Genomic DNA, 27103 nt, shown 5'->3' with positions numbered 1-27103 from the left:
TTTTTGTAATCATTTTGTCTGTTGTAGTTGTTTTCTGTCTGTTTTCCTCTTTGTGGTCATTTTCAGTCTCCTTCCATTCAGCTCTTGATCATTTGAGTAACATTTTGCAGGTTAAAGCCAGAGAGGCCTGCTGGAGCTTCGCCCGGTAAGCCCATTCACTAATCACTGGCGTTCAAATTCAAGTTCAAGTCTTTCTGATTTTATCAAGTGGAGATGAAAGCCATCACATTTCTGACTCACGTTCAAGTCGTGTGACTCAAGTCCCCACTCCTAATTTTCACGGTGGCATTCGTACTTTAACCGAAATAAAGAATGCTTTGTTTCAGTCTCCCTCAAAAACACTCAAGTTTTGAATGGGCTTTGTCATGAAAATAAACATTTATTTCTTTGTACATAATACATTATACACTCAAACAAATGGCCATGTGGAACCTCACAAATATGACTAACTTATTATCTTCTGTATGTGTTCTTCAATATAGATCTTATGTACAATATTTACACCGGCCAAATGTCCTTTTCGCTTTTGACATGACTGTCTTCTCTCTGCAGAGCGTCTGTTGGGGGTCTTAAGACGAGCTGAACTTCTCCAAGGCGCTGTGAAGGGTCCTCAGGTCTTCTCTCATCTGGCTCAGGGCGTTTTGGATCTTGCCCGGCTGATCCAGGACCTCCACGCTGCAGGTAAAGGGGTCGTAGCGAACTGTGAAGGGACGCTTGATGGTTGCAGAGTATCTCCTGTGGAAGTGAATGAATATATATGGCAGAGTATTAACAGCTGAGTGATTAATATCAGGAAAAACAACATTAGGTTCAACATGGATATAATAATTTGGATACAATAGTTTCAAAATATTCAGAAATATTAACTTTAGACATTAATGATACAATGTGGTTTTGAGAGAAACACTTAATGTAAATAGAAACTAAATTAAAAAATTTCAATAAGTATTTCATTAAAGTATTTAAAATTTTTTTTTTTTTTTTTTTTTTTTTTTTTTTTTTTTTTAGATCTTATGTACAATAGTTAAAGATCCAAAACGCCCTGGGCCAGATGAGAGAAGACCTGAGGACCCTTCACAGCGCCTTGGAGAAGTTCAGCTCGTCTTAAGACCCCCAACAGACGCTCTGCAGAGAGAAGACAGTCATGTCAAAAGCGAAAAGGACATTTGGCCGGTGTAAATATTGTACATAAGATCTATATTGAAGAACACATACAGAAGATAATAAGTTAGTCATATTTGTGAGGTTCCACATGGCCATTTGTTTGAGTGTATAATGTATTATGTACAAAGAAATAAATGTTTATTTTCATGACAAAGCCCATTCAAAACTTGAGTGTTTTTGAGGGAGACTGAAACAAAGCATTCTTTATTTCGGTTAAAGTACGAATGCCACCGTGAAAATTAGGAGTGGGGACTTGAGTCACACGACTTGAACGTGAGTCAGAAATGTGATGGCTTTCATCTCCACTTGATAAAATCAGAAAGACCTCATCATTTCAAATAAAAAAGTGAATACCTCAACTTTGTTTTTGCGTCATCGAAGCTCTCGGACACAAAGTAAACAGGCTGGTAGGTTTGGTCCTGGTACGGCTGCACTGCAGTCTCCTCGGGGTTAAACGTCCTGTACTCCGGCTCATTAGACAGAGCGTACTGGAAGGGACAGGTCAAAGGTCAAAGACTGTCCGAGCACCAAGCAAACATTAACATGATGCAGCAGAACAAAAGAGATACTCACAACAAGCTCTCCGTAGGATGACAGCAGTCCGGCGCCGTAAGCTTTCACCGTCCCGTTCTGCTTGCAGAGGCCGAACTCCACCGTAAACCAGTATAACTGTAAAGAGAGGAGACCAGTAAAAAAGACAGATAACGAGTTTGTCAGGGAGAAAGAGGTGGTGGTTCAATAATGCGCAGTTATTTATTCGAGCCACTAGATGGCAGCAAAGATCCATAAAATGCCCCTTAACCCTTTGAAACTTGGGAGAATTTGTTATATATCTTGCAAAAATAAGGTAGAAGGCAATGAGCAGCACAACAAGACATGGCCCAAAAAATTGCAAAAAATAATAAAAAAAACAACTGAAAATAAGGAAAATTAAAAAAGAAAGGGGATGGAAGAAAAATTTTAAAACGGAACAAGAAAATGATCCAAAAAGTGCTGAAAATTGCTGAATTTATTTATTTTTTCCTCCTTTAACATACCTTATATATATATATATATATATATATATATATATATATATATATATATATATATATATATATATATATATATATATATATATATATATATATATATAATTATATATATATATATATATATATATATATATATATATATATATATATATATATATATATATATATATGAGGTCTTTTTGTCACTTTTTAAGGATATTTCTTGCAAATTTTCTCACTGCTCTCAGTTCCCTTTAAAATATAATATAAAGTTTAGGATTTTAAAAAAACGTACCGTTGACAGTTTTTCAATGTCTTCATCTGAAGCTCCGAGTGAGGCCAGTCCAATCTCCTGAAAAAAAGTTCAAATTAATAAGTATTACACTGTCACAATCAGTGTTGCTGCAAATCACTGACATATCCCAGGCTATGATAATCCAAAAAAATTACTTTGGATGTAGTATATTGAAAATAAGTCATTTTCTTGTGTTCTATTATTCTAAAAAACAGCGTGGCATCATGACAAAAACCTGGTATTTAAAGGGTTAAAGTTCTTAAAATTAATCAATATTTAATGTTTATGATTAGGACTGATTTTGGTTACAATAATTAAGTCAATAAAAGTAGAAAAATCATATTAATGTTTGACAGTTTTTAACACCGCAAAAAAAAATAATAGTGTATAAAAATACATTTTGCTGCTAATAATAGACAAATCCCAGACTATGAAAAATAAAAAAACTACTGCATGTAGTATATTGACAATAATTTTTTTTTTTCCCATTGAAATCATAATGGCATCATGACAAAAACCTGGCATTTAAAGGATTAAAATTCAGAAAATTATTGAATATTTATGACCAGTACTTATGTGGTTAAAAAACAACGCACTGAAAGTATAAAATAATATAATGTATGATATTTTTAAGAGCTTAATTTTGAAAAGCACGTTTTTTGTGCACAGAGCGATACTATTAAAGCGGACTCTTAAGGGTTAAGGAAATATTTCCAACATTTTTTTATTGTAAAAAATGAATTTAACATAAAAGGCACCAATAAAAAAAATTATAATAACATTTTAAAGTGCAATTCTCTACTGATGCTCTCTGTCAACTCAAATCCCTGAGTGCAATATTTCACTGTTTTATGATGTGTCAGTAACACAAGTTGACATCAGGAAGACGATTAAAAAAGCAACATATTCTGCAGCCAAACTAGATTATATTCAATATGTCAAATCTGAGAAACCAGTGCAGCAGTTACCTGTGAAAACTGGGCAATTTCTTTATCTGTCAGCATGGGGATGTGGCCGAGCAGTTCATGGCAGCAGTCTCTGTCAGAGCGGATAAAAATAAGAGTCAATGAAAGAAAAAGCAGCTGAATACGTAAATAAATGATGTCTAAAAAACTCACGGCTCGGGGGAGTGCATGGGTGCAGAGGAGTGACGGATGTGCTGAGTGCACTGAAACACCCTGAAGGCCAAACTGTTGAGGAAGTCTCTGGCTGACAGCAGGCCGGCGACTGGGCGCAACTGGAAACCAGTTTTTCTCTGAAACGAGGAGAGAGACACCATCAAAACACACTGGTGGAGCCTAAAAACTGGTGACGGCCTTTTCATAAAGCTACGCTGTCTTTGCAGAAAATTTACTTTTGACATTTGTGCTTCATGACCAAAGAAAAGAGAGATTCACTTTTGCACAAGTAAATAAACGAGATGTAAAAATAAAAATACAGTAATCATGAACAATTAGCACAATATGGAAATATTTAAATATTTTTTTAAAAAGTACAAAGTACATAAATGTATACATATGTGTGTATGTATGTATACACACAATAATTTACATTATTACTAATACAACGAATGTTTATAATAACTCAAATGCTTTTTGGGAAGCTTCCCTACAATAATCATTCAAATCTTGACCATACACAACTGCAGTTAACCCTTTGAGACCTGAGCTAATTGGCTTGATTTCATTCAAAAAACTTGGGAAGAGGGCGCCAAGCAAAAATTGAAGTATATTTTTTGTTTGTTTTTCGCACATAATTTCAAATTTCTCATGATAATAATTCTAAATATAGTTTACGGGACATGTCTCCCTTGTTTTTTGAAAATGTCTCAGTTTTTTTTTTTTTGCAGTTCGCGGGACATTTCTAACCAAGTTGGTCATTATTTTTTTCCCCATGATTTTCTCAGGTTTCAAAAAAGGTGTCAAAATGCAGAAAAAGACAACTGATGCTGCTCTAGGTATTAAAGGGTTAATCTCCATACTTTGATTTTCTGTATGTAATTAACCTGCACACACTCCTACGCCCCTGTCTGTAAGTCATCTTTGTGTCTTTGTTATTGCAAATAAGATTTCCTCTATTAATTCAATATTTTCATCACCTTTCAGGAATGCAGAGACCTCTCTGAGCTGCGGGATGCGGTCCTCTCCGTAGCCGCACTCTCTCTCCAGCTGCAGCAGCCCGTCCAGGAACTGCCTGCAGGCCAGACTGGGATAAATACTCCGCAGCTGCCGGTAAACCTCCGTCCTGTTAACACAACAGCACATCATGACACTTCAGTCACCCTCCACCGAGCATCTGCATTTACAACAGGCAGCACAGTGCAGCTCATCCTCACCATGTGGATACTTCCTCCGCTGTGTACTCCACGGTGGGCAGCGGGTCCCCTCTGTGACACAGAAAATTCATTTATGAGAGAATATTTCAATGATACTTAGTGCTTAACCCTTTAAGACCTGAGCAAATAAGCCTGATTTTTTTTTTAAGAAGTTAGGTAAAGGACAATGAGTTACTTCAGAGGAAATTACCAAAAATTAGCAAAACAACTGTAAAAAGGATTTTTTAAAAAATTACCGGAAAATTAGAAAAAGGGAAAAAAAAAATAGTAACAGGAATTTAAAAAAGAAAAAACAGAAGAAAATGCTACAATAATAAAAATAATTCTGTAAAATAGTTTTTTGATATACAATTATGTAATTAATTTTATATATAGATATAATTAATTACATAATTATATATCAAAAATTATTTTACATAATATATATAATTGAAAAAAAGTAAAAAGTTTAATAAAATTACATGAAAAATTAAAAGAGAAAATGACCTTGAAAAAAAAGTGTTTAAAGATAATAATAATTCTGTTAAATAATTTTAAATATTATAAATATAGATTTGTGGAAAATATTCCTGAGCTTCTTTAAAAAACTAGTTTTCAAAATCGACTAATTTCTCGCAATTTTCAGGACATTTTTTGCCAAGTTGCTCATTGCCTTTTTCACTATTTTCAGAAGAAAGCAACTCAATTTGCTCAGATTTGGAAGGTTTAAATGCTTGCGAAAGATGCAGGTTTCAGTGATGATGGATGAAAATGTGACTCACTGTTTGTATCTGAAGGCGAGCTCAGAGATGAAAGCTCGTCTTTTTCTGTACTCTGGGTCGCTGTATCCCTGCAGAAAAAGATGTTCAGTTAGAATAATAAGCTTTATTTTGTGCGATTAATTTGATTTAATAGTGTGAGGCAGATATGTAAAACACTCACCGGATGATCCTGGTCCATGTCCGGATCAAATTTGGTTATTAACATGTTGCATTTGTCGAGGTCTTTTATCTGTCGGGGAAACCAGGGAACTGTGACGAAGACGGGAGGAGAAATGATTAATTAGTGCTTTTGTTGTTGGCCTTATTATCATATGATAACATAAAAAAATCCTATGAGCATTATTTGATTTAAAAAGGCATCTAACGATTTAAATTATGCCCCTAACATGCATGTACCTCACAATATATTTTGAAAGGTCTTACAAAAAGGCATTAATTATAAACTCGGGTACCTTTTTCTTCTGGTATGGAACGAACGTCATCGACCACTCTCTTCAGCGAGTTGATGAAAATGTCCAGGTCCGAGCTGTGAACTTCACACTTCATGAAGAACTCCAGGTCCGTCGTGCTGTTCTTTGATTTCCTCCCCGGGCGACTTTCGATGTGGAGAAGTTTAGCCTCAAACGTCTGTAAGGGATAGAAAATAAAGAGCAAAGGATGTTAACCCTTTGGAAAAAAAAATTACAAGAAAATAACCTTAAATTAGCACAACAAAAAAAAAAAGAAAAAAAAAGCTGAAATAGATTTAAAAAAAAAAAGAAGATATTAATATATTCCTGTAACCTACCTTTAAATGTATAATTATAATTTTTAAAAATATTTTTTCCAAGTTATTTGACAGCTTTCTAATGATTCTCTCTCCTTTTTGGAAAGATAATTTACAGTAATTTTCTTGTCACCTTTTACTAATTTTTTTTTGCAGTTTATGGGACATTTCATGCAAAATTGCTAAGTGCTTTTTTACCATGTTTTTTTTTTTTTTTTTAAAAAATCAAACCAATTTCCTCAAGTTTTAAATGCTTCAGGCGTCTGAAGGCAGCACCAGAAAACTTATGTCGATCCAGGTTTCAAAAAGTTAAAAAATGTACAAAGAAAGTCTGAAATGACCAAAGACTAAGATATTGACATCTGAAGAAATCTAATTCTTTAATTCTGTAAAAATAGAATAATTAACTGAGGTTCAGGTCATTCTGCAGCATATTTCATGCATTTGGAACAGAGAACATTGTTTTTGAAACGTTCCTCAAGACAAAATTTGTAACCCTGATATGAAAAACAATATTGGAGCCTCAAAGTCATGAAAAACAGGAGGCTAATAAAGAAAAAAAATCATTATTGTCATCATGTATATGTATTTTTAGAATGCATTTTCACATTAGCTCACATTTGTTCATTTGTTGCTTTGCCAATTAAGATCAGTCAAGACACAAATTCTGACATATAAGTTATATATATATATAACTATATTATATATATAACTAAAAATATGACTAAAATTAACATTAATTTGGTCAAATTAATGGATTTGGGCTGATTTATTTATTTATTGTCATAACTGAAAATATTAACCACATATAAAAGGCCTATGTGCAGAGATGAAAAGTACCAGGTACTTAAATGCTGCCTACTACTGTCGGTTCTTCTATTTCAAAGGAAATATTGTACTTTTTCTTTCTTTTTCTTTCTTGTTTTGACAGCGGTTATATTTTAGATTACAAACTAGAATACAAAATGTGATTATCTCATAAAAATATTTGTTACATAATTCCTACAATTGGCATCACATCACGTAATTGATTAGTGGCTCTGGAAAATAAATGTAAAAAAAAATAAAAAATAAATAAATAAAAAAAACAAGTAAATTACCTGAAAAAACTGGAATAAATGATTGCATATATATATGTTAGAATAATTCGTTTTTGGATATTTTATCCTTTTTTTGTTGTTAATTATTTTCGAGTATTTTACTCTCTCTCTCTCCTTCCGGTTATTTTTCTTATTGCCTTTTTTCTATTTTTGTTTTGCTTTTTTTCCTCTTTTTTTTTTTTTTAAAGATATCAAACTAATTTGCTCATGTGCCAAAGGTTTTAAATACACATGAAAGTCGTCTGAACCGCAGCACAAGAAAAATGATTTCTATCTATAGGTCTCAAAGGGTTAACGGTATTTTCACAGTAAAATGTCTAAATTGAATCCTTACCTCGAATATTTTTCCCGTTTTGAAGAATCCCGCGTTTTTCTCGTTGCTGAGCGTGAAGAGGACGTTTAGAGTGACTCTGCCGTCCTTCTCCTCGAACACGAAGCTGTCTCCGTACCTGGAGGGCCCCGGGGGCCCCGGGGAGCCCACCGAGCCGCTGCCGCGCTCCCTGCGAGCGTCCTCGATCAGACTCTGCTTCCTGCCGCTGAAGGGCGCCGTCTGCACCCCGCTCTCCGTCTTCATGTCTGCCGCGGGCTGCACGCGGGCATCACCTCCGCACAGGTTTATATACTCTGACATCTGACGGACTTATGGAGATGAGTTGCGCAAGTGCTGCACGTGCGTTTGGCTTTTTTTAGGCCCGTTTTGCGTCATGATATTACATCTCCTCATGGGAGAAAAAAAAGTGTTATTAGGAGGGAAAATAGCCCACTAGAAAAAATGGATTACAGATGCATTCAGCCAAAACGGGTCACAGGGTAGGTTACATAACTGTTCTATATTTTTATTTCTAAAAGAAAAAAAATGGAGGTAATTAGTGATGCACCCTTAATTGCAAAATCAATATCCTAAACAATATTTGCATCAAAGTTTTTTTTCCCTTCAATGACTAAAAGCAAAAATTTTTTATTTTATTAAAGCTGTAATGTTTTTGGCAACAGTTTATTTACACCCTCATTTTTGATAATTATAAAACCGAACGATAATGCAGATGTAAATAGCTGTAAACATCTCAAATATATTTTATTAATAAATTCGTCAACACTGAATGAATGACTGAATATAATCCAATCAAATCCAAATATTTTTTTAAAGCACATCTAAAAACAACAGTTGACCAAAGCTATGCAAAAATAAAATAAGAATACTATGACTATAAAAACAATACAGGAAAACACAGACCATCAATAATAATAACAATAATAAAAATTCTATATATAGAATTATTATAATTTTTATATAACCAAATGTATAGATAGATTATTTAATTCACTGAGATCCCTTTAGTGTTACATAGGAGCCATTTTTTCCACTATTAAGAATTAATATGAATATGATTTCACTTTAAGATCAGAAAACTAAAACAATTTACTGTAAATTATCAGTGGTAAAGCTTCTGGTTATTCTTTATTTTAAAACCTGATAACTATAAACGGATAAGTGAGAGCTACCAATAGAGGAGAATGACAAAAAGAGTCAAGAGAAATATTTATTTGTTTCATTCAAACATTTCATGCATATACAAAACTTATTTCAGCCAAGCAAAATGAAATCTAGTGACAAAAATTATCTCTCAACATGCCTTTAAGTTTAAAATGCATAAAAAAAATTCAGGCTATTTCAACTGTTTTTACATGGTCTGAGATATAAAATTTGACTTTTACATTTTGGGTTTTTAATTCATTTAAACCACTGAAAAGATGTTTACTGACAAAACCCTCTTATTTTGAAAAACACATTGCTTAATAACACTAAGACTGTAATAAAATTGACAGTAAATACATTCATTATCATCCTAAATGAGTAACAGGCTACATTTTATTCACTTAACTAAAGTACTAATTGGATTACAGTAATATTGCCATTATTTGTCTTGCATATTTGTTTTAATACAAAGAAAGCTAATTTGCAAGCATGCTAAGCAGAACCACACGCAGCCTCATAACAAGCTGCGGCTCAGATCACACGTGCAGTTACTCCAGTTTCCGCAGGGCTTCGCACAGTTTCCCCAGTTCACCTGAAATCACAGAAAAAAAAAAAAAGTAATAAAAGAAATAATTAAAAATATTAAAATATTCTAAAAATCAGAGTTGTCGAAAATGTCCATATAGTTATTTCTGATGATTCATTTCTATTTAAAATGAGAAACAGGTCAATAAACTTTCATAATCTGACACATTTAGCAAGAATAGCCCCGTTATGTCATCCATGGCCAATATCCCACTGTGCTTACTATTGCATGATGAAGCCAGAGCCACGCTATTATCAGTTTTACTTTTCATAACATGGTCCTTTAAATCAGAGGTTACCACCAGCTAGAAGGAGTCACAAGATAAATCTGAGGGGTGACATGATGATTAAAAAAGGAAGAAATAAAACACCAATGTTAAACAAACTTGCCTTTTCCCCCTGACGTTCTGACATTTTTTTGCTTTTTCCCGAATTTTACCTCTTAAAGGAATACTTCACACCCCAAATTACCTTTTGTCAAATTACCTATGCCAGTTACTCATGCGATTTACGTTTGTTTTTGAATTTTTTTTGCCTTCAATGAATGAAAAATCCAAAAACGGTGAAAATTTGTTATGAATCGCAGTCATGGGGTCCATGTTTAACAACAGCAAAACTTCAAACTCCCGAACAACTTGTGCAGTAAAATCAAAGTCTCATTTATTCAGTTGTATGCTCAGTACTTCACAAACACAGTCCTTATTGAAGTGAATTGAAAGTGAAACTTAAATCTGCTCTATCTGAGCCAGACTCCATTGACAAAAACAGTCATTTTATCTTGGGGAGTACAGGAGCTGCTGATCTGCCACAGCATCGATCAGTTAGTTTGTTTGTGTGATTGTGAGTTTGGCATTTCAAAGGGTTGGTCTGGATTCACCAAAGTCTCACAGTATCACAATCAAACTAACTGGATGAGGCAGCAGCTCCCATATTCAGTGAGGTGAAATCATGTTTTTTGTCAATGGAGTTTGGCTTTGAAGAGAGCAGAGAAAAGATTCACTTTGAGTTCAGTTTTCTGATGGAAAGAGCTGTTTGTGAAGCACTGAGCATACGACTATAAATCAGACTTGGATAATACTGCACGAATCATGTGAGACTTTGTCCACATATGTTTTGATATAGTTTTGCAGTTGCTGAACGTGGACCCCTGTTCATCAAGAAATGTTCTCCTATTTTGTTTGTCCACTGGAGGCATGCAAGAAAAACAGAGCAGACATTGTGTCATCGTAAGGAAACTAAGTGCAGTCTGAAACCTGCGTTAAATAATACATACATCAATTTAAGTAATGAAAAAAAAAGATTTAAGTGTCCACACGGGCTGCCCCCTGAAAGCTGAAAATTCAAATCATCAATTAGAGACCCTCAGTCGACTGAGATTGCTTCAAGGCGAGCAGTTGTTTGTTTTCTGTGCGGGGCACTTTTGGGGACGTTTTGGTCACCAGATTTTGCTGCAGAGTGAGTGCTCTGACTTTCACTCTACTCTTTGGTACAAGCAGCTGCAGATATGCAGCCAGCAGCACAGAGGGAAAGAGAGGCCGCACTGTGAGGTGAAGAGGTGGTGAATTTATAACTCACAGCAACTCAGTGATACTGTCTCTCTTTTGATATCTAGTGTTGCCAAAAAATGTTGTTACGCATATTTGTGATCTGTTGTTAGCTTGTTTAACATATCATGTGAATGCTGCTGTCACAATAACCGTCCCATTGTACTCATTAAAGCTTTTTAACTTTATAAGAAAAAAAACCAAAACCTCAGGTCGGTGAATATTCATATTAATTGACTGAATCAGATTCGACTGGTTTAAATTTGCGACGGGTGCAGCTCTAGTGTCCACTATGAAATAATAAACGGGGCGGTACATACTGTTGATGCTGTCGGCCAGGTTCCTGAGCTGCTTGGTGTTGTCCAGCACTTCAATACTCTGGGTGTAGGGGTTGTAGCGCACTGTGAAAGGTTTTGGGATGGTGGCTGCAAATTTCCTGCGTTCAGACAGATGTTAGTATTAGACAAACTCTGTACGTAACTTAAACATAAAGGGTAACTTTTTCACATTTTTAAATGAAATTAAGGAAATTTTCTCAGGTTTCAAACAGCTGAACTTGAACCAAATTTTAAAAAGCAAAATGTTCTTACCTCACTTTCTCTTTGGCGTCCTCAAAGCTCTCAGCCACAAAGTAAACAGGCTGGTACTCTGTGATTGGGTATTTCTGGAGGCTGGTCTTGGCGGGGTCAAAGGGCAGGATTTTGGGCTTGTCTGTCAGGCAGTACTGAAAGAACACAGTGTATATTTAATCCTGTTTTTTATTTTTTACTGTATGGATTTCAGTTTCTCAATGAGTGTCTCTGTTCCCATCAGTGCTGTCAGTAAACAGGAAGTGCAGCATGATTCAGGGCTCTGCTGTCCCTGCTGATGTGACTTGGCAGAGTGCACATCCTCTGCTCACAGCGGCTGATGTAACCGGTGACCTCGATAGCGAGCTGATCATCTTCTCTCTCTCTCTCTCTGCCCCCACTTACCCACTGAACCACTTCATCCAAAACCCCGCTGGGCAGGCAGGCAGACTCCCCCAGTGACACATAAAACCCAAATCTGAGTGGACCACTAACCCACTGCCTGCACCGCCGCGGTTGTGCAATAAGGTGAATGTGTCATAACAGCTGATGAGGGGTTAAACTATTCATATTGCTTCTGCGGGGGTCCATGTTTGCAGAAAGTGGTGCACAGCTTGTTTTCTTGGAGCCTCTGAGTCATGTGTTGCTCCTCTCCTTCTCACCTGCAGCTCTCCGAAGGATGAAAGCAAGCCAGCTCCGTACGCTTTGATCTCCGAGCCCTGCTTACACAGGCCAAACTCCACGGTGAACCAGTACACCTGAGGACACACGTAAGGTTCATGAAAATGTGATCAGTACTCCAAACTCAGGCAGGAACCCACAAAACAAGAAACTTCTGTCTGTAGGTGTCTTTAAAATCCACAAAGCCAGAGATTTAAAGGGTCAATATGTATTTTCTCATTTAAATCTTTTACTATTTTATGACAAAAAAAGTTAGATTATGACAATAAAGTCATAATTTTGAGAATAAAGTCATAATATTATAAGAAAAAAGTACTAATATGACGAGAATGAGATCACAGTTTTATGAGTAAAAAAGTTGTGATTTTAGGAGAATAAATTTGTAATATTAAAAGAATAAAGTTGTAATTTTTCGAGAAAAAAGTTGTCGTTTTATGAAAAAAAAGCAATAATTTTACAAGAATAAAGTCCTAATTTTTCAAGAATAAAGTCACAATTTTACTAGAAAAAAGTCATAATTTTACAAGAATAAGGTTTTTTTTACAAGAAAAAAAGTGCTCGTTTTACAAGAAAAAATCATAATTTTTCAATAATAAAGAATGAATTTCACTAGAAAAAAAGTAATAATTTTACAAGAATTAAGTCATATTTTTACAACAAAGGGGATATTATATTATGTAAATAAATAGTATAAATTGTAATTTTGGGAACTAGCTATTTAAGGCCCTCAAAAGTGAAATCATTACATGCAAAAAAAAAAAAAATCACCCTCAAGCAAGATTTCAGTTACCTCATTTATATATTTCCAGGGGTCCTTGACATTAAACCTTGTTAGTACTTGTTCTAAATGCAGCTTACTGGAATTTGCTCTCTCTTGCTAATAAGTTAATCAAATATTTATTATTTTTTATGTGCGCAGTACTCACAGTAGCAAGTTTCTCAATGAACTCATCAGGGGCTCCGAGGGAGGCGAGACCGATTTCCTACGCAGAATAGAATCAAAAGACATAGATTAGAAACTGAACAGTTACAGAATCACATATGCAACATAGATTTCTATGTCAACGTTAAAACTTTGAAACAGACGCTTCCTCTCCATATTTCATCCCTTTTAACCCCAAACTCACATAATCTTGGTACTCAGTTGCAGAATATTTTGTTGTGCCACATTCCCCAAATCACAACTGAACTACGAAAAATGTCATTTTCTTACAGTGCTCTTTATACATATAATAATCGGCAAAGGAACTTAAAGTTGGACACTTCCACTATTTCGGCTGTTCAAACCAATTTTTTTGTATGATTTTGTTTCTATTTTAACTGTTATTTGATTGTTTTTAATGTCTTTGCTCATGCTTGATGTCATTGTAAATTAGGGTCTCAACAAAGCACGTCATTGATCCTTAAATTGGCTGATTTATGTAGATTTGTAAATACATTTTATTGTATGAGCTTTTCATCCTTTCTGCTCTGTCAGGACAGCTGGGTACCTGTGAGAATTGGGCGAAACTGGAGTCAGCGAACAGAGGAACGTGTCCCAGGAGCTCATGGCAGATATCCCTGCAGTATGAACCAAAATGACTCTTTAAAATCACATAAATCATCTATTTTCTCGTTCTTTTTATTAATATAGTTTCTCGTCACTCACGGCTCAGGTGTGTACGTGGGCTTGGAGCCGTGACGAATGTACTGCGTGGAATGAAAGACGCGGAAGGCGAGTCCTGCCAGGAAGTCTCGGGATGAGAGCAGACCGGCCACGGGGCGAAGCCGGAAACCTGTGCACGCTGCAGGAGAGACGGACAGATGAACGAGGTGAGTGATTCTGTGCTGTTGAATAAGAGAGGGAGGAATAGGAAGTGGGGCATTTGAACAGGCTCTGCCTCCCACATTCAACACCCCGGGGTTGCCAAAACGAAGATGTCATTTGTGGGACCTTTAGGGTCAAAACAGGACAGGACTTACACTGCAGGAAGCGGGACACGTCCTCCAGCTGTGGGATGTTGTCCTGCCTGTAGCCGCAGTATTTCTCCAGCAGGGGGAAGACACGGTTGTGTTCACGGCAGGCGTGAGTCGGGTACAGAGTCTTCAGCTCCTTAAACACTGTCCCCCATGTGACCTTCTCCTCCTCTGTGTACTCCACCCGGGGGATGACTTGGCCACTGGGACACAGACGGGAGGTTACTGCATGTGTTCTGTACTCTTTGTTGAATTTTGTAGTATAATAAGTATAATTTTAGGGACATTCATATTTTTGTTTCTGTAAAACAGTGATTCCCAATTGGCCCAGCCACTGGGTCCAGATTTCTCCTTAGTCATTAGTTCAAGGTCCAACCGTTACAGAAATAATCAATTAATACATTTTAACTGACAAAATGTAAAAACACAAGGGCTTAAAGCACAATAAAATAAAAAAAAATAACAAGAATAAAGTATAATTAGATCAAGGTTAGTTCAAGGGCATTTCTAGAATTTGTAGATTTAAAAAAAAAAAAAATCCAAAATGGTGTGAAAGGATAATTTTCTAAACACTTCAAACAAACGTGTTTCAATCTTTTTTTTGTTTGTTTGTTTCTTTAATGTTCCTCCAAAATTTCCCTGTGATGATAGGCTGCATAGGCTGAGCATCACTTCATTATTTGTTGTATCACAGTATTCAGATATATAAATGCTCAGTGGGTATTTCATTGGGGTTGGTGCTCTTTGTAGTCCCTGTGAATAATACTTGTTAATTATACACACAAAGAGCCTTTAAAGGCCCTTTAAATCCACCATTGACTGCCTGTAATTTATCCCTATTTGTTTATGATAATTTTCAAGGCAAAGCAGAGAAAGAATTAATCACTTTGGTATAAGAATATTTCAGCCATATCAGGCCTAAAAAACACCCAAAATATAGATGGAGTAAAACATTTAAGATAACTATTAGGAGTATTTACTGTCTGTAGTTGTAGGCGATGTCAGCAAACTCCTTCCTGCGGGTTCTGTACACTGGATCTGTGAAGCCCTGAACACACACACACACAAAGAAAAGCCATGTTAGATCTCATGATCGCGGCCCGGCCACTCACAGCTAAATCAAAGAGTGGAAATCCTCCGCTGAGGCTAAACCCTGTGGCCTTTGACAGCATTATGCACTCCGTCTCTAACAAGAGCACGCAAATACATATTCAAATGAAGCCTTTGTAGAGTGTTTTTCAGCTTATGATGAATACATTTCGCTTTAATGGCGGTGGCAAAAGGGAGCAATTATCTATAATTATAGGGGCTCAATTAAAGCAATGACATCAATTTGTGTGTCTAGATAGTTTCCATTAGAATAGACAGCAGAGTGCAGCCTGTCATCTCCGCAGACCCGTCTTTCATAAGACGTGGGGGCGTGAGTGGACACGTAATCACACACAAACACACACATGCAGAGGCAGGATATGGCACACAGACAGTGATGGATGAGTCAGTCCTTACAGGGTGATCAGCGTCCAGCTCGGAGCCGTAACTGAGGATCTGGTTGGCAAAACGGTCCAAGTCCTGAATGTCATTAGGGAACCAGGGCACTAGAGAGTAAAAGCAGTTATTAAACACTGATAGTTTGTTTTGATTTAATACATATTTATTCATATTGTGCACAGTCTACGCTCCGTAAGTTATTATGTTGTGCGATCAAGATAATTATCTTGTGCAAATAAGATGATTTTTATCTTGTCTTATCTTGTGGGAACAAGTTATTATCTTCAGTGCATGTTATTTTCCTGTGTGCAAAATCAACTAATTAATCAAGTCAATTATTTTGTGCAGTCAAGATAACAATTTTCATCTCTTGCCCACAAATATTTATCTTGTGGGAACAAGTTAATGACTCTTGATAGGACACGAGACGTTTTAAAGACGTCTTGGAATCAGAAAACTAGAATGGGCCTTTTTAATTATTTTTGCAGACTTATTGATTAATCGGCAAAGAAAATAATTATTTGCTACAACCTGAATATTGTGTGATTCTTCACCAATATAACTTCATAACGTTGGCATCGATGTTGGCGATGTGGAAGATGTTTTCCAGTGCCACAACATTTTGACACTCAGCAGAACTGTAATCAAGGGTCATCTGCTTCTTCATATGGATTTATGACACTCAAAAACACTGGTGCTCAATCATTAATCTGCATTTGTGCAGTGTGGTCTAGCCTCAGGGCTCCAGGAAGACAATATGTCCCCTGCCAGGCTTCTTGATAAACAGACAGTCTCCGAAACAGGCCATAAATATCCCCAATCAATTTGACCCTGACCAGCAGACCACAGTGTCTATGCTGAGGTCAAAGGAGAATCCATGGTGGCCCTGTCTGTCTCTGCTAGCCGCGACCTTGGCATGTTCTCCTTCCCCGTGTTAGTGTGGGACGAGGACACACAGCTCCTCTGTTCCTGCTGAGCCTGTTGGTCCTCAGTAGCTAAACTAATGCCATTCTGGAAACAACTAATAAAGGGGTCTTGATGTGAGCGATGGGTCATCCGTCTCATCGGCGACGCTGGTTGTCCATTACCCAGTCTGGCTGGAGAGGGTCATGAAGCACCACCCAACAGCCAACACTGTCCCCCGTTAAAAAATTGACTATTTCAGGCGTATTGATCTCCATTTAATTTGATTTTTTTTTAGCTGTGTGGCCCCAGGGATGGCAGTGTCTGTCACTTTTGTCCAGAGTGAAATATCTTAACAGATATTGAAGCAATTGCCATAAAATTTTAAACAGATATTCATGGTCCCCCATGGATGAACCTTAATGACTTTAGTGATACCCTGACTTTTCTTCTAGCGGCACCAAGTTTTTTTTTGTTTGAAATACCCTGACAATCATTGGATGGATTTCCATGACTTTCGGTTCAAATGTTCCTGATCCCCAGAGGATGAACCATATTATCTTTGGTGATCCGTGACTTTGCCTTTAACACCATGAGCAGGTCAGAAGTTTTTACCTTTGTAACAAAACATCTCTAAATTTAAAGGAAGAATTTGCACAAAATCTGATAAAGATATTCATGACCCCCACATTCATGACCCTCATGTTGGCCCTTAGTGACCAACATGAGGGATAATTTTGTTTTTTAGTGAAATACCTCGATAGTTATTGGATTGCCAGAACATTTAGTTCAGATGTCCTTGAAACCCAGAGGATAAACCCTAATGACTTTGGTGATCCCCTGACTTTTCCTCTGACACCACTAGCAGGTCAAAGGTTTAACTTTTTTAGCAAAGTATCATCTACTGAATGTATTGCACAAAATCTGATGAAGATGTTTAGGATCCCCAGTGGATGAACCTTATAGATTTTAGTGATCGCCTCACTTTTCTTATACTATAATACTTTGATCACAAACCAAAAATCTGCTAAACTCATTCCCATTCCCATACTAAACAATACCTGCTAAAAATCAGCATATAACATTGTTATTGTATGCATGTTACTGTGCCACCAGTACGACTGTAGAGTCTGTCATGTTTGGGATTTGAGCTTATCCTCTCAAAATAGTTACACAAACTCACTAACCTGTGTCCTTCTCTTTGTTGCGTGACAGCTCATGCACGTGGCCACTGATCTGTGTACGCAGGCCGTCGATGACCTCATCCAGGGCCTGAGAGCAGGTGGAGTCCACACTGATGAAGAACTCATATTCGTCTTTGTTCGTCCGCGATGGACGGGACTCGATGTGCGTCAGGTTGATGCCCTTCTCCTGTGGGTCACAGGAAAAAAAAAAGAGGTGAAACCTGATTTGTTTGTGTTTTTAGATGTTTTCAGTTTCCTTTATATTTTATTTAATTTTCTATTGTCTGAGGGCAAACCTTTCATCATGGAAACTAAAGAAATTACTTGCATAAACATCTATAAAAAACAACAGTGTTATTGCTGCAACAGGCTGCAGTACAACCTTTGTACCACCACCAGAGGGCGATATATTATTGCTAAAGTGATGACTATTTATCAGACTTTTCGGAGGCCACCATGACCTCGGGTCGGAGCTGCCTTGAACCCTCAATCTGCAAACTGACACTGAGCCAGACAGACTGGACATGCACAGTAAGGGCATTCAGCACATATTGTTGTGGTTTAGTGCAACATCGTCCAATAAATCATCCTGCCCTGTCCACATTTAGGCTTTTCTCATTCTGCAGCATGAACACAAAACCCTTGGGATGGCTCCAAAAATTTTTGGATGCGAGTTCCTTTTAATGTCCAAAATGCAAATAGCTGGAACGCTCATGGTAAAGAGCGTGACTTAAAGTGGTAATTACCATCTATAGTGTATTTTTGTTTACGTAACTTTGGGGAGGGAGAGGGAGTACGTTGTTCTCCGTCTACTATAGGCCAAGTAAAGAGGAGGAGAGGAGGGTGTGCACAGCAGGGCCTCCCTTTTTTTTCTCCCATCTGGATCCTATTCTGCTTTTAACAGCTTTTTTTTAAGGACCATGTGGTCCTGCATCCTCTGGGAGTGATAGTCGAGATTGGCATTTGAAAGAAAACATGACTTGCTTTTTGTGATGTGCTTTTCTCTTTTCACTGTCATCAGATGTGCTGAGGCTTTCAAAGCACATCAAAGACGCAAAAACTATGTTTTCCGATTGAAATTGTCAATTATTCAACCTAAGTCATTAAGTTGAATAATTGTAATTATTCCTTGTAAATTTAAAAATGATAGACAAAACTATTTGTATGGCCAGCACTGACTTACAACATTTTTAACCCTTTAACATCTGGTTAGACATCACTTTTCTTGTGTGCATTCGGATGCCTTTCACAAGCATTTAAACCTCTGTAACCAAAAAAAAAATGTGTTAGTGTGTTTCAGAAATACATGAAAAAACATATTGAGCAATTTGTTGAGAAATGTCTTGAAAACTCCAAAAATTAGTGAAAGGTGACAAGGAAATGATCTTTAAATTAGCTACCTGGATTATGAGATATAAAAAAGGGGCGGTGCCTGGTAAACTATATTTATAATTTTCTTAATTATATATTTAAAATTATGTTACATAAAAGAAAAAGAAATATTTAAAGCTTTGCACTTGAATTGATATGCTTTTTATAAAAAAACATTTTTTTTCCTTTTTTTTTTAAACTTAATTTGAGATATTTGTAGTGTAATTTTGCACTGGGCCATTTCTTGTTAAGATGCTCTTTACCTCCTTCCCATGTTTTTGAAATAAATCTAGCCACTTTGCTTGGGTATCAAAAGGTTAAAGTTTAGAAAATTCGGATTTGAACATCATAAATGTTTCCCTGTCCTCAAACAAAAGCTTAAAAAGTTCATGAAATTGCTGTTTCTGTGCACAAAGAAACCAACGCGTGTGCTATGGTCCGGCTTAACCCTAATCCTAAAACCAGCAGGATGCTGGGGTTATTTTGTCCGATTTCTGTACCCCTCTGAGCCGTCCCTCGACTGTAAGGCTGGTGACATTTACCCTCCTGTCTCCCTGACTGAGGCGCAAGGTCAAGGCCGGCGCGTGGCTCTGACTTGTCACATGAACACCATGTTGCCGTGTCACATGTGCTTGAGTCCCTCGTGGATAAACAGTGTAGCGGTTTTTAGTGAGCAAATTTTTTGACTGAAATATGGAGATTAGGCATTCACAAGATGAAAATGAACACGTGATAAGATGCCGTGGCTGCTCGGCTAAACGTTAGCACATGGCTCTGCAGAGCAGTCACTTTTAGAGCACAGGGAAGTAATGAAGAGCAGTGTGATTTCTTCAAAGCTGTGTTTTCAGGGAGATCAACATGTGCTGCATGGCTGTAAGGGAGAGAAGGGGTACGTTGATGGTTTGGGGGTAATTTTGCCTATTTTATAGAAAAAATGTAAAGAAGAGGAAATTAGGGGGAGGAAGGGGGTGGAGTAGGGGGAGGATCGGAAAAGTGGGAGTTCATAGGTTCAAAGAGGATCCTGTTGTTTAATGCTGCATTTGGAAAGCAGCACTTACTTGATATTGAACAGATTCAACCCACTTCATCTGTACCCACGCTAATACGTCTGTCCAAAAATGTGTTTTTCTTCAACACGTAATCTGAAATCGTCTTTTGAATTGAATTTTTGAATTGTTTTCCTGCAAAATGTTCTGGACACAAACGCTGTGTTTTGCCTGCAAGAGGAGCAAACTGGAACCTTGATATGACGTCCACGTTGAAGATTAAACAATAAAGGCGCTGCCAATTGGTGTTTACTTCGAGCCTCGGACAGTCACGTACGCACTGGCAAAAAAAATTTACTCTTCATGTGTTTTGTTTTGTTTAATGTTAATCAGTAACTTTCGATTGTGAAAGAACTGAGAGTTTCATCATAGGCTCGTCATGTCCATCTGGATCAGACCATCAAAGGTTAGCTTTGGTATTTTTGGAACTGGACCCGTCCTTAAACTGGCCAAGAATTAAGTGAGATCATTACAGAGATGGACCTTTTTTTAAAGATCCTTTTTGTTCAACCAAAAACAGCCCTGATGTTACCATTGCCAAACCCACCAGACTCCATTTAAATAAACTAATTTTAGTGCATATAGAGTCAGCATATTTTCCACATCTAACTGGGTGACTGGTGATTGTTGTAACAGTGGAAACACAAAACCAAATTATCTTTTTGATTTTTTTTTTTTTGTTTCTGTGGAATTTCGGATTGTGTCTTACAATATGTAGTAATTGTAATTGTTGCTCCTATTGGTCACATAGATACAAAAACGTGAAAAAAGGCTGAAATGTTATCCTTTAACGGTACAAAGGAACTGTTTGACATTTTGGGAAATATACTTATTTGCTTTCTTGCTGAGAGGTACTTGAGAGCATTGATATCACAAAAACTTTGCTTTAGTAAAGTACAAAACCAAATGTTTTTATGACCCAACAGTGGAAAAATGTCAAAACTGGACTTAGTACAGTAAGTTAGTGTACTCTTATTCCAAACTACAAGTGAGAGATCAGTTTTTTAGTTTCTGGTTAGTTAAATGTTTGACTATTTCATTATTATAGAAACCCTGGAGGAGGTGGGTCAGTGGATCAAAGAGCCACCTTATGTTTGCCGATACACAAACATGTGAGATAAGCTCAGTTTGTTTAGTTTCCTGCTATAAAGGGTCTCCAAAGGCCACGAACATGAAAACCGCCAAAACAACTACAATTAAACTATATATAACCTATTTTCCTCTGTTAAAAACTGTTAAAACTATTTGAAATAAGGAACTGGATCTATACTGGAATATATTAACATCTCAAGTTGTAAGGACATGTAGTATTCATGTAGCCTAGCTTGTTTTGCTTAATGTTAATCAGTAACTTAACAAAGATAAAAGAGATGAGGAAGTTTCATCATCAAGTCGTCATGTCTACCTGTTTAGAAAAGAGTTTAGAAAAAAAGACTCCAACATTTGGGAAAAAAAATACTCTTATTTACTTTTTTGTCAGTGAAAATGGAGCCAGAAGCTAGTTAGCATAGCTTAGCATAGAAACCAAAAAGAACTTGCTGTCTAAAAGAAACTAAATCTGCCAACCAGCAAAAACACAGTGTTAAAATGACAGCTCAACATTTTACGGAGGAATTATGTGTTTTTCAATTTCTGGGCTTGGACCCATTGGCTTAGCTAACAGAAACATGACGTCATCAACAGCAAGTCGGCCATTTTGGAAGAATAGCCTAAGGTTAGTGTCAAAACGAACTGCAGAACCAACACAAAAACAACTAGGTAGTAACAAAAAACACAACAAAACACATGTAGTTTATATAGCATACAGCCAGCACAAGCTAACTTTATTTGTTCCTTTTTGCTTAATACCGGAGGATTAATTATCCATGATAAGGCGACTTTTTTGTAGCATTCAGCTAGCATAACATTAGCGTGCCTAACTTTGTCTGGATGATTGTTTGGCATTTTTAAATCTGAAGATCCTATACCCACCTGTTTGTACATTTGACGTGGGCCTCCAAATATTTAAAGTTTTTTAATAGCTGACAGGTGTAGGCGCTAATGCCAGACAGCAGAGGACAATGACACCAATCAGGGACGATTATGGGTGACAAGCTGTTGAAGTCTGTAGGGATTAATATCTTAACTTCAGTTTTTGGGCCTAAAAACATCCTGAGAACAGTACAAAGTAACCAATTCAGTGTTTTAGTAACATTTTCAGTGGCAAGTTTTCTTTTAGTTCCCAGAACCTAAAATCTATAAACATAAAAAAAAGTTTTTTTAATTTGTGAACATATCACATTACATTTAATTAAAAATGGTCTGTAATCTCAGCCCTCAATAACATGTTCTGAATGTTGCTTTGAAATTGTTCTTTCTTTGTTCTTATGTAACATTTTGGGAACATTTTATAAAACAATATTCTATGATCTGTCACCAAAACATCCTCACAATGTTGCTCACAATGCAGTTAAAACATTATTCAGCAACCAGGTAAAAAATGAGCTGTAGAGGAAGCAAAAGCAAATGTTGCTAATTAATGTACCCAGCAAATCGCAGAAATGTTGATTTAAACACTTCAGCAAAATGTTAACTGACAGTCTATTTAATTCATGTTCTGCCAAAATAGACCATCTTTCAATACACCATTCAGTCCTGGTAACATCAGCATTTTTTGTTTTTTAAATAACATCACAAAACTTTCCCTAAACTTAACCAAAGTGCTTCTGATGCTGAAACCTAAAACATGAGCCTGGTTTCACAGTCCTGCACTTTTTTCCCACCATCCAAGGTTGGAAATGAACTTTTTTGTCCACCTGCCACTGTGGCTGGTGGATTATAAAATCTACCACCCACTCAATAGATAATCATTGATTGTTTTTTTTGTGGCTGGTTAGTGAAGAAAATCTAGCAACTACTTGCACATTTACAAGAATTTGGCTGATGCCAATTTCCATCCCAACCACCAAGTCTGTGTTTCGTTAACTCAAAGAAGCATCTTGGCATGATTACTTTGTCACCACAAAACAATTCTGAAAACAATTCAGTTAAGTTACAAATGTAATGTCTCGCAGACAGAGCTGTTTTTCTGGTGAAATGCAAGAGTGTTGTGGTTAGATGTACAATCAATGCAGCCACTTGAAGAAAACTGGTTTTAAACCACACCATGGAGTGGTTAGTTTAACCCCAAATAGACGTAACCACCTCAGTGGTAAATTAACATTCCTGCATGCTCTGGTTGTTGTTAATCTGCAGGAGAAACTATGCCAATTTTAACAAATACAGTTAAAACCACATCACCTGTGGCAAATTCAGACCAGGTTTCCTTTTCTGTTTGTTACCTTGCATCTTATTTTATGATCTGACAGTAAGGATTGATCTTTTTTTCTCAGAATAGTATGACTTTATTCTTGAAATCTGAAATTTCTTTTTCTTTAACATGGCCCTAATCCTCCGTCGTAGCATTGTACCATTCTCAGAAGGTTTTTAGAATCAAAAATTGCTTGCTGGGTATATATGTGTCGGTTTTATCGTATGTCAGCCCTGAAGATGACTAAGCAGTCTCAGGGGGACCATGAGGCCTCCTGGTCAGCAGTGATGGCATGTGTGTGTGTGAGCTATCAGCAGAGAGATTTACCTCAAAGAGTCTCAGGCCCTTGGCCAAAGCTCCGACCTCCTCTTTCAGGGAGAAGATGCAGGAGATCACCTCGGACTTGTTGTCGGTCTCCTCCTCCAGGTACATGGAGCCCCTTCTCTTCCGCTGAGAAAGGCACATTTCAGAAAACAACACAGGGCTTTCAATGTAGAGTTTACGCTTTGTTTTAGGCATTTTTTCACACATCTCAGGGGAGCGTCTACTTTACTGCAAGAGTTAATGAAAGAGAAGGGGGAACACATACGGTCATTCAATTGATCTTTTTATGATGTATGTGATGAAAAACACATGTTTTTAAACCTAAGTGGCAGCTGAATGGGTGTGATAGTAACTCTAACAAAGCTTTAAAACTACTTCTAACTGCCTTTAAAACCTGGAGCGACTTCACTTTTCTTGTGCTGCTTTTAGATGCCTTTCACAAGTATTTGATCCTGGACCAAACTGGTTTGAATTCTTTCAAAAACACGTAGAAAAAGGCAATTAGCAACTCTGAAAGAAACATTCCTCAAATTGCAGGATTATAGATTTTCTCCTTTTTTTTTTTTTAAAGGAGAAACAAAAGCTAGGGAAAAATGTCTAGGGGTAAAAAGAAAAAGTCTACGGGACATTCTACAGAATATTGTAATAATTTTTATACACTTTTTTTCAAGTTATTTTTTTGTACTTTCTCTTTTCTCTTTTTTGTGCTAATTTTCCGGTAATATTCTTATTATTTAAAAAAAATTCTCGTTAATTTTTCAGTCATCTTTTGTTAAGTTGCTCTTTGCCTTTTTCCAATGTTTTTGAATGAAATTAAGCCAATTTGCTCAGATTTCGAAGGGTTAAGTCAAAAGGATGTGTAAATCTTAGATTTTAAGAGTCAGTCTAATTTCTGCATTTCAGATTCATTAGGGTTCTGACCATATTCCTCACGTGTATTTAAGTGCGGCCACATGTAGGAGAAAGTGCATGAAATATGGTTTAAGGCCATGACATTTGCATTCAAGGTGTGTGATCTTGCAGATTAAAGCCTTCACACCTTTAACCTTTTGACCCAGACCTTTGCAGCGGGAGTGCTGGCATTAACCAAAGAGGACCATGTTTCAGGTGCGTGACAGTGGAACAGAATATATTACAGATGTAAAAATTCCTGCACAGTCCAGATAGCGATTTATTAAATCTACCATTTTATTTGTAGCTCCAACACAGTATTTCAGTAAGAGAATTTATGGACTGAAATGTTGCATTTTAAATTAAATTTAACATTTAGGTAAAGATAGTCTTCATTCAAGCAGTTCATCAACTTGAATGTTGCTTAATTTAGAGTTTTTAAATAGTTGCAGATTAGTTTTGTGTTGACTGACTAAAGCTCTAGATATAAGTGTATGATACCTGTAGACACCCTGCTAGCTTTTATAAGAATAACTGAGTGAATATTTTCACAAGTTTGGCAAAATAACTGCACACATATAACATTTGTACATTTTTGTTTTTGCAAGGCCTTGTCATATTTTCCAGGTGTTTTATGACAGCAAATATTGTCTTTTTTTCCAGTAACATCAGCTGTTTTTGTCGCCCTCTTTTCACAACAGCAACATCCCCTGCTTTGTCTTCTGCAGGCCAATACTGCCAGAATATTCCAGCTATGACTGGCTCCATCACTGCTGTTTTATCAAAATCAGATTCAGTTTAGCAGATGGATGATATTTATACCAGCTTTAAGCTTTTTTTTGCTTTAAATTGACCATATGATGACAAAAAAACACGAATATAATGATGAATTACTGAAAAAATAAAAAGTGGTGCCAAAGCCAAATAATTTTTTTTATCAAGTTATATATGCGGTATCATAACGTGATGAATGAGATTTACCCCTGTCTCCTGCTCCTCTGTCCCTGCCTCTGTCCCGTAGTTTCCGTTCACTCTCTTGTACAGTGCGTCCATCCTCTTGCTGTGCAGGTGAACAACCTGTGTGTGCTGATGCTGAACTCTGATAGACTTTGTGCGTGCAGCTCCTGTCTATAAAAACCTCTCCGCTGCAACACCCAGCCACGTGACACCACACCCCCTCTGCATCGGTATGTCACGGGACGGTTGTTGTGAAACAGAACTACAATGGCACATCTGGTTCTTGTTGTCCGGCGCTATAGGGTTGAGTTCGGCCCTCACTGCTGGTTTATAGCTTGAAGGTTTTTTTTTGTTTTTTTAGCTGCTGCCCCGATGTATGTTTTTTTATTTGTGCAACATGACTATGAACGTGACTGACCTGAGACAAGGTAGCATAAGTTACCGACGTTAATAGGTTAGAATAATAGAGAAATACTTTATTAAAACTGTGAGGGAAATTGTTTTGCTGCAGCAGCAAATAAGAGAGCAGCACTGAATAAAATATTCGTTAAAAAGTGCAAAAAATTTAAATATATCTATACAAAGAAGGCACTTAACATAGTATAAAATAAAAATAATAATAATAAAGAAATGTACAGTATGTACAGTGAACAAACACAAACAAACAAAAAGCCAAAAAGATTAAAAAGAGCAATAAAAAAGAAAAAAAAGTGCAATCAGTTAGATTAATGAATTAGTTAATTAATGTACACTGTAGAAAATGACAAGTTGATTTCCTTTCTATGATACTATTCTTCTATACAGAAAAATAGAAAGAAAAATACAGGATGGATGACCTAATTTTTCCCGGTGCTACTGTAAAAACTGGAGCACTTTATTGGAAAACAAAGACACATCAAACACATTTTGTTGTTATTTAGGTGTAGGCCTAATGAAATGTTATGTTATGTTATGTAAAAAGCTTAACTAAAGAACTGAATAATTAGCTACAATAAAAATAAGAAAAAGATATGATTAAAAAAATGCTGTTGGCCTTAATATGTACAAAAGCCTTTAACTGTTTTAGAATAAATTAGATGAACAGTTTTGTGCAGGATGTGTGATATCTGTATAATAGTATAGGAATAATAATCCAAAATGTGCTTTAATTAAACACACATTTTGAGGTGGGGTTTGAGGTATAGCCTGTGTCAGTGGGGGTCCTCCGTCATTTTGATGTGGCCAGCTATAAACAGGAAGAAACTATTTTTGTGGCGCCACATTTTGGTGCTTCAAAAAGTCAGCCTGAATCTTTCCTGCCTGCAGATTAAGTTAATGCATCATTCGGAAAAACTATATGAAGTAATTATATACTGCATAGTCTTTACCAGCTGCAACAGTAGTGATGTACACATAAATGCACCA

At 36.6% G+C, this 27103-nt stretch overlaps 2 protein-coding genes across 2 annotated transcripts; both read right to left on the bottom strand.

The window, feature by feature from the left end:
- Positions 1-279: 279 nt before the first annotated feature.
- Positions 280-8014, bottom strand: th2 (tyrosine hydroxylase 2). Its single transcript, XM_042511027.1, has 12 exons — positions 7769-8014; positions 6021-6195; positions 5729-5817; positions 5569-5636; positions 4808-4858; positions 4574-4716; positions 3591-3729; positions 3441-3510; positions 2473-2529; positions 1738-1833; positions 1519-1652; positions 280-735 (listed from the first exon to the last, which is right to left on the bottom strand). The coding sequence occupies exons 1-12, from the start codon at positions 8006-8008 to the stop codon at positions 570-572; spliced, it is 1428 nt and encodes a 475-aa protein (XP_042366961.1). The 5' UTR covers positions 8009-8014; the 3' UTR covers positions 280-569.
- A 1145-nt stretch (positions 8015-9159) lies between these two features.
- Positions 9160-25834, bottom strand: pah (phenylalanine hydroxylase). Its single transcript, XM_042511026.1, has 13 exons — positions 25724-25834; positions 23855-23977; positions 17825-18008; positions 15753-15841; positions 15227-15294; positions 14253-14449; positions 13939-14074; positions 13781-13850; positions 13217-13273; positions 12272-12367; positions 11631-11764; positions 11361-11476; positions 9160-9503 (listed from the first exon to the last, which is right to left on the bottom strand). The coding sequence occupies exons 1-13, from the start codon at positions 25793-25795 to the stop codon at positions 9460-9462; spliced, it is 1386 nt and encodes a 461-aa protein (XP_042366960.1). The 5' UTR covers positions 25796-25834; the 3' UTR covers positions 9160-9459.
- Between the last annotated feature and the right edge of the window lie 1269 nt (positions 25835-27103).

This window comes from Plectropomus leopardus, chromosome 22 (genome assembly GCF_008729295.1).
Source record: "Plectropomus leopardus isolate mb chromosome 22, YSFRI_Pleo_2.0, whole genome shotgun sequence".
In the NCBI taxonomy this organism is placed as follows: Eukaryota; Metazoa; Chordata; class Actinopteri; order Perciformes; family Serranidae; genus Plectropomus; species Plectropomus leopardus.
This window is presented reverse-complemented; position numbering and strand designations above follow the sequence as displayed.